Source organism: Branchiostoma belcheri, unplaced genomic scaffold (genome assembly GCF_001625305.1).
Source record: "Branchiostoma belcheri isolate BF01 breed outbred unplaced genomic scaffold, Haploidv18h27 scaffold17, whole genome shotgun sequence".
Classification (NCBI taxonomy): Eukaryota; Metazoa; Chordata; class Leptocardii; order Amphioxiformes; family Branchiostomatidae; genus Branchiostoma; species Branchiostoma belcheri.
Window position 1 is genome coordinate 128,119 of NW_017803157.1, and position 14,441 is coordinate 142,559.

At 39.7% G+C, this 14,441-nt stretch overlaps 1 protein-coding gene across 1 annotated transcript; it reads left to right on the forward strand.

Moving 5' to 3' along the window:
* The first annotated feature begins 2,602 nt into the window (after positions 1-2,602).
* LOC109466828 (cGMP-dependent protein kinase 1-like) lies at positions 2,603-14,441 on the forward strand. The gene is made up of 19 exons (XM_019764670.1): positions 2,603-3,580; positions 3,874-4,013; positions 6,117-6,283; positions 6,620-6,733; positions 6,980-7,085; positions 7,256-7,319; positions 7,501-7,578; positions 7,690-7,784; positions 7,942-8,007; positions 8,205-8,258; positions 8,460-8,574; positions 8,799-8,929; positions 9,104-9,193; positions 9,534-9,675; positions 9,934-10,097; positions 10,361-10,483; positions 10,872-10,934; positions 11,254-11,326; positions 12,574-14,441. Exons 1-19 carry the CDS (start codon positions 3,314-3,316, stop codon positions 12,667-12,669), a joined length of 2,148 nt encoding a protein of 715 aa, XP_019620229.1. The 5' UTR covers positions 2,603-3,313; the 3' UTR covers positions 12,670-14,441.

Genomic DNA, 14,441 nt, shown 5'->3' on the forward strand with positions numbered 1-14,441 from the left:
GTCATTCAACTCTCTGATACGAACTTAGGGAAAGACCAGTAATAATCCTAGTCAGGGGTTGACTATAATAAGAATGGCAAATTGTTAGTTTCCTGAAGCGATTTGATATAATGCTGTGGTCCACCATGCACAGATGTTATTAGCTGTAAGCCCACAACAAGTAATTTTTATGGATGGCGTCCACGCGCGCATTGATTTTGGCCTGTTCAAAGAAAAATGAGAAATTCCTTTTTCTGTCACTATATGACCAAAGAGTCCACAGTGTTACAAATTGCAAGATTGGAAGATGTGATAGGCAGGACGGCAGCTGCTGTTTTTTTTTGTGAGTTATTGCTGTTTTCATGACGAATAAAAAAACTTAGTTATTGTTTGTTGTTGCACTGTGCTCTCTTATTCAATTTGTGTCCTAGAATTTGTCGTCTATTCATTCATCTAGGCATCTTGTTTTTTCGGCCCTTCTTGTTTTTTTCGCGCTCTCGTATTAGATTTAGGGTCTCCAGAGAACGTCATCTATAAAAATTACTTGGTGTGGCCTAACATTTTTTACTTGTTTCATCAGTTCAGAAGGCGCCCAGGCAACAAGGTCTACAATAGGCTGACTGTTTGTTCCGCTAGCGACTAAGCCCGACCATTGTCAAACACAGTCAAGCATGACTCATATACAAACATTTCATGAACTTCACATTCCTAACAACTGACATATTCGGAGCGTTTGAAATGTAACGTGGTCTATATTGAATGCGATATGGTTCATGAAGAAATCATGATGTTTATTGAAAAGTGTTGGTAAATATTACTTTAGACGAAGATTTTTTTCTAAAAGCTTTAAAATGAATGGGATCTCCTTGTCTGGCCTCCGTCCTATTGACTTTAAGGTATTGATTTGTGACATATGATGTCATGTCGTTCTCTATCCTCTCCGAAAACCAACGGAACGCCGCCTGGCGGAGAGGATGTTCTCTGCATCTGCTTGTAAACCCCGATAGCAAATTGTAGTTCTGTTCCTTAGACACCATTATATTTTCACAGTCGAACAGATTACGTAGATAAAATACGCCAATAACATTTCACGATCCCCAATGTTTGACTGACATGACCTATCTCTCCGAGCCTGTCTGGTACGTTTTCATCTTTCGATAAGTAGAGAAACATATTCTAAGACACGACATGTGGTTAGAAATAGGATTTAAGTAGAGAAAACTGCTTGAACACACGAGCCGCGGAGAAAAATATGGTGTAACTGTTTAGTGCCACGTTAGTGTCATAGCAGCGCGGTATTCGTATGTAAACCTCTGGCGGTTTACACACACATCACACATTGTGAACTAACTACATGAAAACACTGTGAGCAAACGTCCTCTTTTAATAAACGCCGGTACTGCAGTTTTAAGATAGAATGTCTTGCTTGACGACAAGTTGCCTTGGTTATTTACACATATGCAAAATACTGATGCTTTTCACCATGCATGTAAACCATGACACTGCTTATGGTCAACTGTTTGAACTTTTCATTTTGAAATTGTTTGTGCAAATTTTATACCGCTATGTCAATTTTGTATATTAATTGATATTTTTCCTGTCAGTATTGCCTATCTATAAATTATAATCATAATAAGTATAAGGCTTTCCTGTTTTCTAAGGTGTTGAGGTCTCTTTATACGCTCTAGTGTTTTTAACCCTTCAGTCCTAATAGATATGCCCCACATACGAGGCGGTGCCTCCAGATGCCTTCCTTAGCCTAGGTGACAGTAAATTATTGATCTCTCACTAGTATACATACATGTTACCGGGTGTCCACGCCTTGTGTCAACTGGCCTTTTTTTAGCCACTGCACAGGATGTTTGTTCCAAACTTTAGAAAACCTGTCCACCGGAAAACCTGTCCACCGCACTACAGGTTTACTGGGTGGTGGAATCTTAATGTACAGAAACACAGACCGACAAGGACACACAGACACACACACACAGACAGACACACACACCCCCACACACACAGACACACATACACACATACACACACACATTATATTTTTTCTTCAAAAAGCTTTAGGACAGAACGTTAAAAATCCCACCAGACCTGGCTAGAACCATTGAATATGAAGCCCGGGTCATTCATGTACTTAGTACTTAGATACCCGTTAGTGCCCCCCCCCCCAACCCGCACACAGACACACACATTTACTTTTTCCCCCTATAAATATGTTCTACTTTCCCAATAAAAAGCATATTATTACACGTGAAAAGATAATCCATCTAGTTGCTAAGCACATTTGGATAAACGTTTCTCACTAACACCTGGCACCTGGGTACGGATGCCCCCCTCCCACCATAACCAAGTTCTACACCTTCCTAACAACGCTGATACGGTACTGTATCCACGTAATGAAACAATGCTGTTATGTGTGCCCTGAACTCAGACAAAGGCTTGTCTGTAAGCTAGAGGGAACGAGTAGAAGGTCCTAGACACTGCACAAATGTTGAACTTTATTCCTCTTTTTTAAAAGTATATTTACAGTAAAATGTCACATTTAACAGGATTCTGTGTTCACTTTGTGTTCATGGATCGGTTCTTATTTCGCATGTTTGCCAAACAACACTTCGCAGGTTTGTTAAACAACGCTTTAAAAACACAAAGGGGCATAAAAGCACATAAGCTTTTTCTGTACTTTGAAAATTACAGATTGACCATATGTCATCCGAGGGAGGGGGGCTGTATCAAAGCAACCACACTTACCTAATATGTAATTATGACCTAGATGTGTATACATGTCCGTAATTCTATCAATCACTTAAGTTGTTTTATTGCTGTATTTATTGCGTCATATGATTAATTGGTGTACTGACCATACTCACCAACACAATACAATAACCTTTGACTTCTTCTAGATGGTTATTTAATGTAAAACACTTGGGTTTTTAATGAATAACCAAAGGTCGCCGTTTCTAACCTTTATCTTTTAGGAGGGCCCATGCGCGTGAAATAAGAGTAAACATTGTGTGAGTAACGCCGACAAACGTGTAATGATTATTGCAACAAGAAACACTTCACAGACCATCGTCTCGTGACTTTGTTCATTTGCGTTTGTTCTCGGTTTTTCGACTTTGACCGTTCTACCAAGCTAGATTTTACTGAGTCGCCATCTTTGACGCGAAGTAGAGGGCAAAGAAAGCCAGACTGTTGTCACCTTTGTGTCTGTATCGCCAAGGAGTAGCCTGCTGTACATTTGAGGGTATTGCGAGAAACCAGCTCCCATTGGTTGGCATTGACTCGCGATGCGTTGTCTTTGAGGTACGTCGTCTTTGTGGCAGAAAATATGTTCGGGAACTCGAAATTCAAGCTCCCGGGGCTCGGAAGCCACAGAACCAGCAGGGAGAATAAGGAGGACGCCAAACCAACCGCACAGATGACTGGTTACGTCACCATCACGGATCTTAAAGACGAGAATCAGAACCTTAAAGAACAACTGGCACAGCTGAAGCAAGACATCGACAACGTCAAGAAAGAATCCGAGGAGGAAAAGACGGGTCTGAAGAGGAAACTGTCAGAGAAAAATGCAGAAATCGAAGAGCTGCGAAAGGAGGTACTACCAGATCGTCTTGTTTGTTTAAAGACAATTTAGCATTTTTCGAATGATTTCACATTTATTGTATCCCCTACTTTGAAACCTAAGACATAAAAGATATCTATTTTGCCGTATGCAATCAAGTATACACAAAACAGTTTTCTTTTCCAACTGTATAAATTAGCTGGAAACGTAAAGTCTTGTCCTAAAGTAAATAAGGAAGTAAGACTTGTGAAAATGGTGTGGGTGAATATGCACAAACATGCAGACTGGCGTGTTTTTTTTAAAGTCCCTGTCTCCTCTGTTTTAAGGTGGCGAAGCTACAGTCGGTATTACAGCCCTTAATGCCGACATCGAGGAAGAAGCTGAAGAAGATCGCTGTGTCTGGCGTGCCGATCAACGAGGCTGAGGTCTCCAAGTCTGACCTGCCAAGAAAGCCCAAACAGTCTGGGTAAGTAGTTTCAAAAATACATCAATATAAATTAAAAGCAATGGTAATAGAGTTAACCAAATCTGCCTTTGCTGACAACTCAATGGTATTGAAGTTGATGGTTATTGCAGACAGAAAATTCTAGGATAGTCTTTTTAACATTTGAGGGTTTGGATTAAGGGTCAAGTTAAAAATCTAGCTTCTTATTCAACACCAGTTTTACTCGTTAAAACATGTATTTGCTGCTACATCTGTCTCACTATGATGGACCACTTGGTATTGAATTTGTTAACAAATAATGCAGCGTGTGCCTCAGTAGAGGAAAGACGGTGCTCTAGGTGCTGACTAAAGTGCACTGCAAATACTTCTCTGTTACTAATAAATCAACTATGAAAACGCCGTTCAGAATTTACAATAATTACGTGTAACTATACGTTTATTTTCTTTCAACAATGTGTACCTAGAACGTTTTCTTAGAGACAATGTAAGCATTGTGGATGTGACACTTGTAAAACTGTCAGTCTATGGTAAATCAAGCGTGCATTAGACAGTCGATACTTTTGTAGCTTTGCATAGTACTTGTTTTGACTCATTATATTCTGTACGCTATAGTTACGTACACGGTACTTTTCTTGTCTGTTTACACTGCAAACATTGTGGGGGTCGTTCTTCGGGCAATCCGCGTCCTAATAAGTGACTAAACGTAACACAGCTCCGCTTGAAGATTTATAAAAACTCTAACGCACATAAATGTTGCCATGATGTACATTTGGCGTTAAGTATACTAATTAAGCCACAGCAAGTCGTTGTTATGGATGACAGTAGCGTGCGCATTGATTTTCGCCTTATTTTGGAAAAACTAAAGAGACATTTTGTTGCCCTTTGACAGTGGACAACATGCCGAAAATATGTCTGTTGCCATGCCAGAACGTGGATGACATATAAATAAGAAGAGAGGATACAAGACAAGGCTCTGATTCAATATTTTGTCTTTTACTTTGATGCAGCTGTGTTGTATTTCATTCCTTTATATGTAATGCTGCCGCTAAATAAAAAAAGTCTTGTTTAACATGGTTCATGATCTCAAAATTTGAAAATATAGAAATATTTTTTTTTGGGGGGTGCCTTGTTTTTTTCGCCCTATCGCATTAGATTTGGAGTCTACGGAGGATGTCATCCATAAAACTTACTTGCTGTGGCCTAAAACACCAACGCTACTTCTTGCATCTACTAGGTGTAAGGTTACAACTGTCTCGGAGTTAGTGTGAATGTTGAGTGAACTTGTAATTCCACCACAGATACAGAAAAGAAAGGCATGTTGCCGACCATGATGGTTTACTCAGATGTAATTATGTCGATCAACATTATCTTTCTCATTATCAATTTTGCCTTGTGTAACACATTTATTACTTCGAATTACTTATCTAAGGAGTGTATTAATGCGCTCATTATAACCAGACATAAAGTGACGCAGTTTAATTTGTCTCCAAACAAACTTGGCTCTCAAAACTCTGTGTGCTACTTTATGTTTCGACGTTTGAGTGAGGTTTTCATTATTTTCTCTACTTAAGAAAGAAATGCGCATGTACAAGCATTTTACGCCTGTAATACTTACACTAATAGTGCCCCCTCCCCCCCCCCCACATTGGCGTAATTTTTAATCAATAACTAACGTGATCTGTTTGGAATTTTGTTGGATAAATAACGCCACTCCAGAGACGTGTAAATCAATGAAGTTGCTGTTAATAAGTTATAAAACATTTAACGTTTACTTTTTTTCTTTGAACAAGTCACTCACACTGTAGATTAAATCTGCATTTTCTTATGGAGAGGGTTTTTCGTAGATGTGACTGTAATTATCATGAAAACCTGGATAAATATGTAGATATTTTACGTTAAATTTAACTGTAAAGTAACGATCAATATTACACATTTCATATGACACAACGTACAAACGCAACCAAAGGGGCGTGGTTTAACTTAATTTGGGCCATGAGTTGCTAATAACTAAATTAAATACTGATGAAAAAGTAACCAAAGTCTGGCAGAACAGAAATTCGACAATATGGTACATGGAATAAATAAAAATAATAAAAAAAGTACCAATTTTTTTTACATTTAAAGTGTCAGGGCGATGATCAAGGCGGCCATCTTGAATAATGACTTTCTGAAGTATCTGGAGGAGGATCAGATCGACACCATAGTGGACTGTATGTACAAGAAGGAGGTTCCCGCTGGGACTAAGGTCATCACTGAGGGGGAGATGGGGCTCCACCTGTACGTCACAGAAGGTACTGCAGTCTTCTAGTTGCAACAATGAATCATTTCATAGTGAATGATAAAATTGAAAAGGGTCTAGATCAAATAACAATTCATCTCAATTCAATTCAACCTGAGTGTTGGTTAAGATTTTTATTTATATATTTATTCTTTTATGAAGATTTAAGGATTGACATATAGGTGGTTGACATAGGTGGCTATCACCTCTTCAAGATATCAAACCTAAGGCCACATTGTAAGGTCCCCTGCTCTTGTGTGGTCATAGATGTGGTGGGCTGATTTACTTTTTTTTTCTTAAGAAAGCTTAAAAACAATGACTTTTATGCCCGCCCCTTTTCTCCCCACAGAGGGTGAGCTTCAGGTGTCTAAGGAAGGTAAGATCCTGAGGAACATGGGCAGACAGACGCTGTTTGGAGAACTGGCGCTGCTGTACGACTGTGAGCGTACTGCAACCGTGCAAGGTAAGTCTTAAACATCTAAAACAACAACTCAAAGGCGGTATTAAAATGAGCTATAATCACAGTACAAGGCAGTGCAATGTATTATCATGTAGCCAGAGTATGGAGACTAATCACAAGCGTCTATTCCTGTACGTTTCGCTCATTCGGTGGTTTATTCAGTGGTCATAGCTCATTCATTCGATACATTCAAAGATAAATACATGCAGCATACATCGTTTATACCATACATGTTGTCTTGTTCTTCAGCACTGACGCCTGCACGACTGTGGACAATAGACAGGAGGATTTTCCAGCTCATCATGATGAAAACAACCAAAACCAAACTAGAAGCATACGTCTCGTTTCTCAAGAGGTATGTTGTTTCTTTCGACTCGGTCAGTTTCTTCAAGATCATGATTGAACGTTACGTCACAGCCGCCATGTTGGTTGGTTAAACCTGGAGGAATATAACCTGTATTTGCAAAGATAACGTCATAAATACATTACCAGTTAGTTAAAAATCGGCTAATGTTCTCTCCACAGCGTCCCACTGCTGCAGACCGCGTCAGAACAAAACCTTGTGCGGATCGCGGAATGTTTGGAGGAGGTAAAACCTTTCTTTATTGCCTTTTTGGTGGCGCCTCAGGGGCGGAACCCTCTTTCTTTACTTTATTAGTGACACCGAGTCATTCCTTAGAGAAGTCATTCATGACTTAACAACAAACTTTGCGGCTTTTAGTACAGATTTGGCTGTTAAGTCACGACGCATTTCTGTCTTCATTGTTTAGGAAACGTACGAACAGGGACAGTACATTGTACGGCAGGGGGAGGTAGGAGATTGCTTCTTCATCATCATGGACGGCGAGGTGAGTACAAGATCAACTACGTACCGTATCGATTTCATGATCTTAGCGCCTTATATGGTAAGTACGTGATCATGATGTTTAAAATGGCGGCCATATTGATCTCGTTCCCAGGTTCGTGTGACTGAGAAAGTTGGAAACAGAATCCAGGAAAAACGGAAGCTCAACCGAGGAGACTACTTTGGGGAAAAAGCACTTGATGGCCAAGGGTAAGGGTTTGCAACATGCTAGTCAAAGTTCGACATTATAGAAAAACATTGACCTTGAAAATTATACTTTTAAACGCTTTTGAGTACATAAACATTAGATATTAGAATTGTGAATTCGGCTTCCTAATGTTTTTTTCCTGCTATGCTTTTTTACCAGGGATGTGAGGACTGCGAGCTGCATAGCGGAGACTCCCATTGTCAAGTGCCTACTGTTGGACAGGGGGTGAGCGGACATTTCTATCGTTTAACTGTCATTTAAACGTTAACGTTTAGAGACATTGTCTGATTTTTGCCTAGTTCAAATTCCAAGCGAAAGATCGCATCCAACGTTGCTACCTATGATTAAAATGATAGATTTTGGATATTGAATATTAATTGATCTGAAGTGTCATGACGCAAAGTCCTCATTTTGTTTTACAGACCTTTCATGAAGCTGATAGGGTCTCTGCAGGAAATGAAAGAAGCTCTCGCCAGGTAAGGAATTTGTTTTCTTGCGAAATATCATGTTACTTGAGATGCCGGTGAATATTTGTGTGCTACTTGTGCCTTAAATTGACAACATTTTCTTCTTTACATATAATGCTTCCAGTGACACTGACCCTTTGAACATATATGTAACTTCGAAATATAAAAATAATGATAAAAATTTGTAGTATTGTTTCACCCCTATTCCAGACGGCCTGGTTCGCTACCACGACCTCAGTCAGAGTACACCGACGAAGAGATATTGCTGAAAGATCTCGAAACCATCGCAACTCTGGGAGTCGGTGGCTTTGGGCGTGTCAAATTGGTAAGTACAATGCGGATCGATCCACTTCACAGCATTATTTTAAATAACTTACAAACGAGGATGTACGCTTATTGTGGAGAGGGATAGTGTAACGGGTAGTCGTGTAAAGGGTCGTGTGACAAAGCATTGATCGAACAAGTGTTACGTTGCAATTAAATAAGTAGAAGATGATTCAGGTTGATCATAGGTGACCATGAAACACTGCCTGCTCTTGCTGTTCGAAGGTCCGCTGGAAGGACAAGTCTTTCGCCCTGAAGTGCCTAAAGAAGCGCCACATCGTCAACACCAAACAGCAGAAGCATGTGGCCTCGGAGAAGAAAATCATGATGGCGGCCAACTCGCCCTTCATCATCAAGTAAGACAATTTATTTTCTTAACCCAACCCTCTCCATAACTGGGGACTACCCTTGTTAAACACAGAGAGATAAACACGTTTTTTTTTTACAATCGCAGCTAGACTAAATTGAATCTCGATCAACTATCTGCTTTCTTTATGCATTTCTGATGTGAAATTCTCCTACTTGAACAGACTGCATCGCACATTCAAGGACAACAAATATGTGTACATGCTGATGGACGCGTGCTTGGGAGGCGAGCTTTGGAGCGTGTTGAGGGACGAGTAAGTACTTACACTTCTCAATAAGGCGATTTTATTTCGGAGATCGACCTCGATGCGCTGGTAGCTATAGGCATCCGTGTTGTTGTAACTCTAAGCAGCTCAGGCCTCGTACATTCTCATGTCAAAACCTTGCGGGATTCTAACAGAAATACGAATCTAAAAAAAAAGACCGTTTTTTTTTACAGTGTTGTGATGCATACCAGTGAGTAAAAAAAGGCCTTGCCATCAAAATTCACAATCTACCGTTTTATACAACGGGACTTTTTATATATATATAAATGATAGTTTATTTGTTTATTTCTTTATTTATTTTTAATGGTTGTCGTTTGGTTGTTTTCAGACAGTCGTTCCCTGACGCCACGGCTCGGTTCTGCACGGCGTGTGTGATCGAGGCTCTGTCCTACCTACACAACATGGGGATCGTCTACCGGGATCTCAAGCCGGAGAACCTCCTCATCGACCAGAAGGGCTACGTCAAACTGGTGCGTAGTAGAAATAAATTAACGTTCCAAACGAAGAAAAATATATTGCACATAGGAAAATAAACTTTGTATCGTAAAAAAAAGGCTTTTGTTAGCTTGAAAATAAAAATAAAAAAACCCAATCGTCAAAACCTCTTTTAAACAATTGAAAAAGATTATCAAAGCACATGCACTTCATCAAGAAAGTTTGAAAAACACACCCAAAACGATGAGAGAACGTAACGCATCCATGCTCATAATTTTTTGTCTTGGCCGCAGTGTGATTTCGGATTTGCCAAGCAGATCGGCTATGAGCGCAAGACGTGGACGTTTTGCGGCACTCCAGAGTACGTCGCACCGGAAATCATCCTCAACAAAGGTCACGACCTTTCCACTGACATCTGGTCCATCGGGATCCTCATGTACGAGCTGCTGACTGGGATGTAAGTTTAGAGCTGGTTTTCATTGTGCACTTAACGTCTGTACCGCTAGGAGCGCCCCTTTTCTACATGTTTATTTTAAAAATGTCAGTTCTGACACTCTAAATAACCAAAGTCAGATGAACTCCAGCATCAATGAACCAGTTTTCCAGTTAAAACAATTAACAGCATTGTTTGTTTTAATAATTGTTTGAATGCAATAGTAAGGGCAAAATTATTGTATTTTTCATGTTGCTCTGCACATTTTCCTTTTCCTCTGCTTCTAGGCCTCCGTTTTCTGCAACTGACCCCATGAAGACCTACAACCTGATTCTGAAGGGCATCGACAGCATCGACTTTCCCAGGAAGGTCGGCAAGATGGCGAAGGACCTCATCAGACGACTCTGCAGGTCAGGGGCAGACAAACCCTACTTTTGACCTAATTTTTTCATGTATCCATCCGCCCTGGGCAGGCAAGGCCTCATCACACAGATCTCTCATTATGCTCACTCAACTGGTAAAATAAACAAAATTTTACCAACGTAGGAAAGTGTAGACCCTACCTGTTCTTTCTAGTCTCCAAACTGGACCAAAATATTCAAGAGAAAAATGATTTTCAATGATATTAACTAGGGACTACATTTTGGTGGCCTCTACTGCACAACGAAATAGTGACGTCTGTCCTCAGGACACCTGAAGTAGGTTACATCATGGGCTATAAGGTTATGGTATCATGCTGCAGTTTTTGTGTTAAGTGATGTTTACACATTACTTATTTGTTTTTTGGATTCCCCACAGAGAGAACACTGCTGAGAGACTGGGCAACCAGTCAAACGGCATCGCAGACATCAGGAGACACAAGTAGGTTTAGTATATGTTCTTCTTCTTGCAACTGTGCATTCATATCTGTTCATACGTTTCCAATGCGTCATGCACTGTTTAAATTCCGGTTGCATTAATGAATTTGACATTTGCCTTTTGCGTCATTATCACATCCCATTTGCTCATGCATCAGTCAATCTCAATCATTTTCCTGTCAACAGAAAACGTATTCGATTTTCGCATGTAGTGTTTTCTCCCTGTAAGATTCATTTAGTTTATAGAACATATTTCGTATGCATACTGTTATGACTTAAACCTGATTTACGTCAGATTCCGATTTACGTTGCTCTCATTTTAGATGGTTCCATGGGTTTGACTGGGAAGGTCTGAACAACATGACGATGTCACCTCCGGGTCCGCTGAAGAGGAAGGTGGGTGGAAAATCTCATCTGTAATGGACCAAAGCTGACCACGGTCTGACGTAGACTACTTAATTACGTCATACAATGTCCTTCTGTGCCCTCGTAGGGCACATAATCGCATGTATTATGGCCTAGGGAAAAATGCTGATACCCGAACGACCCTAGAAAAACTGCCGACCCTAGCCTTTTTTGGTGGATCCCTGCAAGGGACATAAATTTTTCGAGCTAATTATGATCTCCATGATCTGACACCTGAGTGATGAAACATTGTACAATCAGTTTTCCAACAATGACATTGAAAATATGAGTGTCCTCATGTAAGGCCACACCAAGTAAATTTTATGGATGACGTCCGCGCGCGCATTGATTTTGGCCTGTTCCTAGAAAAAAAAAGAAATTCCGCTTCCTGTAACTATGACCAAAGAGTCACGACAGTGCCGCAAATAGGTTTGTACGGACCAAAGCTTATAAAGCATCAAGCAAGACTTCCATTAGGAATTCAGTTTGGTACATGCTGCCACATTTGAAGAAACTTGCTGACCGCACCATCTATCTCCCCAAAGCACAGGACGACAAGTGCTGTTCCACCTGATTTATTCCTGTTTTGATGATGAATAAAAAAATTCTTGCTTGTTACACTGTGTCACCTCATTCAATTTGTGTCCTAACATTTGTCGTCTCTTAGTATATTTCTAATCTAGGCATCTTGTTTTTTAGGGCCCTTCTTGTTTTTTTTCGCCCTCTCGCATTAGATTTAGGGTCTCCAAAGGACGTCATCCATAAAATTTACTTGGTGTGGCCTAAGCTCTACTTCTTAAATTGTGTTATTCTTAAGTCTAAAAAAAGAAAAGAAAATTTTTAACTACCGACCCTAATTTTCCAGGACTGAAACAGGAAACACAGAATTTTCTCTAGGCCTAAGCATTCTATGACGAATACTAATCATTCATCTATTGGTTAACCAGAATCTGTGACAGAATTATGTCATTATGTTAGATCCATGATGCAACAGATAACTGGCCCACAGTGAACCACATAGTATTTTTTCGTTTAAGGGACAGAAGCACTTTACAGACAATTTGACTATAAAAAGACGACACGACGAATGCACGTAAGTAATACAAACTTGGCAGTCTTGCAGCATCTCCCAGGACACTCAAAGTAAAGTTAAGAAACTGAAGACACAGCAGTTCTTGAATCTTCGCTGAGATACGACCATGACCATTGATTTTCTGTCTTTTGTGTTCTACTTTCAGATTAATGGTCCATTTGATGCGTCCAACTTTGATCCGTACCCGGATGACAATGAGAATCCCCCAGACGAACTGTCTGGCTGGGACGTTGACTTTTAAGTCCCGTTGTCTCGTCCAGCCAATTAAGGCACAGGAAGATGCCTTCCGGTACATCTTCCCAGTCAGATCTACCGTTAGGACGCCTGTAATCAAATAGATCAGTTACCTTCCAATCATTGCAAGAGTCAGGCTCAATCAGATGAGAGTAAAAAGGAGACGACCTAATTTTCCCCAGATATCGTTTAGAAAGAATCAGAGATGCACCCTGTAGTTTTGATGATTACCAGTGGCAATTTAGGTCAATCTCGTCACACTCTTTGACCCATTGCCCACGTCATTGCTTCGGTAAGGTGACGTGTCCTGAACAACTGGGGTCAGTCTTCCTAAAGTAGAGCAAAGATACATTCTGCTCTATAGTCAACAGATAGAAAGCTTAAAGTTTACAAAACATTTTATTAGGCTTTAATCGACGATGTAATATTGCTATTGTCAACGATAATTAAGGCTTAATGACCCGCCTTGAGGTTTCTACGGTATTACATAACGAATGACCAGTGAGCTGTCACCACTAAACTACTGAGCAAGCAAAGCATGATGGCTGTTAAGCTGATAGAAATGAGGAATGTAATTGCTCAACAATCCACGGCCCACCATTTCGAACTTCAATTGAAATATATGGTAAACATCTAAAAAGTGAGCTGTCAAATATCACCTTCAGTTTTGTAACTATTGCAAACTCACATTGATAGGGTAGCTTGGCCTCCAAATTTTTCATTTAGCCCCAAATTCTTCTTTTTTAAACAGGCACAAACTCATTGTAGGCCAGTGTTTTTTTTCCAAGGAAATAAAAAGAAAGAAAACCTTTCAGCTACAAAATGTCAGTAATTAGCAAAATATGCCAAAAAAGGCTGTTTATTGTTGGTTTGGATGCTCTCACCAACGGCTGCTCAAAATGGGCCTTCTGCGCCTGCACGTAATGGTGATCAATGCCAAAGACAGCCTGGCAAAATAATTCTATGAACTAAACTCTCTACTTAGGCAACATTTAATCATTGTCTTAGTTAATGCCATTGACATCAAACTCTGGTTGGAATATATTTAATACTAAGATGTTGATATTTAGTTTTTATTTCATCTAATCAAAATAACGACTTCCAAGAAAGACTGGTATCACACGATGTAATAATTATCACAACGATGCTACTGCATAAACAGTAGTTTTGACAGTCTTTGTATCATATAGCTCTGTATAAGTTTCTTGACAACTTTACTCTATCTAACAATGTACAGAAACTGAATATATCTTACAAATCAAAAATTTGCTGAACAAAAGGCAACTTTGCTTCAAACTATCGAATGAATGTACGTATCAGTAATGATATGTTTTCACAATCTCAGGCAGAGGGTTCAGTCAGCTACTAACAGCAAAGATTGTTCAACACAGGCTAATCTGTATTGCTAAACATCACAGGATTACGAGGCACTAGCGGCTAGTCCCTGTTCCCTGTTCTACATTATACACGTAAGGTCACTAAAGGTATAACTTCAAATAGTCTGGACTTCATTCTGTACGACTTGACTTTATAATTGTTTTATTAAAGTTGGAATCTTGGAATGTTCCTTTTTAATATTTCCGAATGACTACGATTTCTTTGTCCATCTTGGATAGATTTACTGAAACAACAGGCTTACAGACACTTGTCAAGGACACTTGTCAATCACAACATTGATAAGGTCATTATCATATAAGAGTTGTTGTTTTGACATTGTATGTGGAATAAAAGTAGTGGGGGTCCTTTTGAATAATCCAAATAAAACCATACTTCTCGATA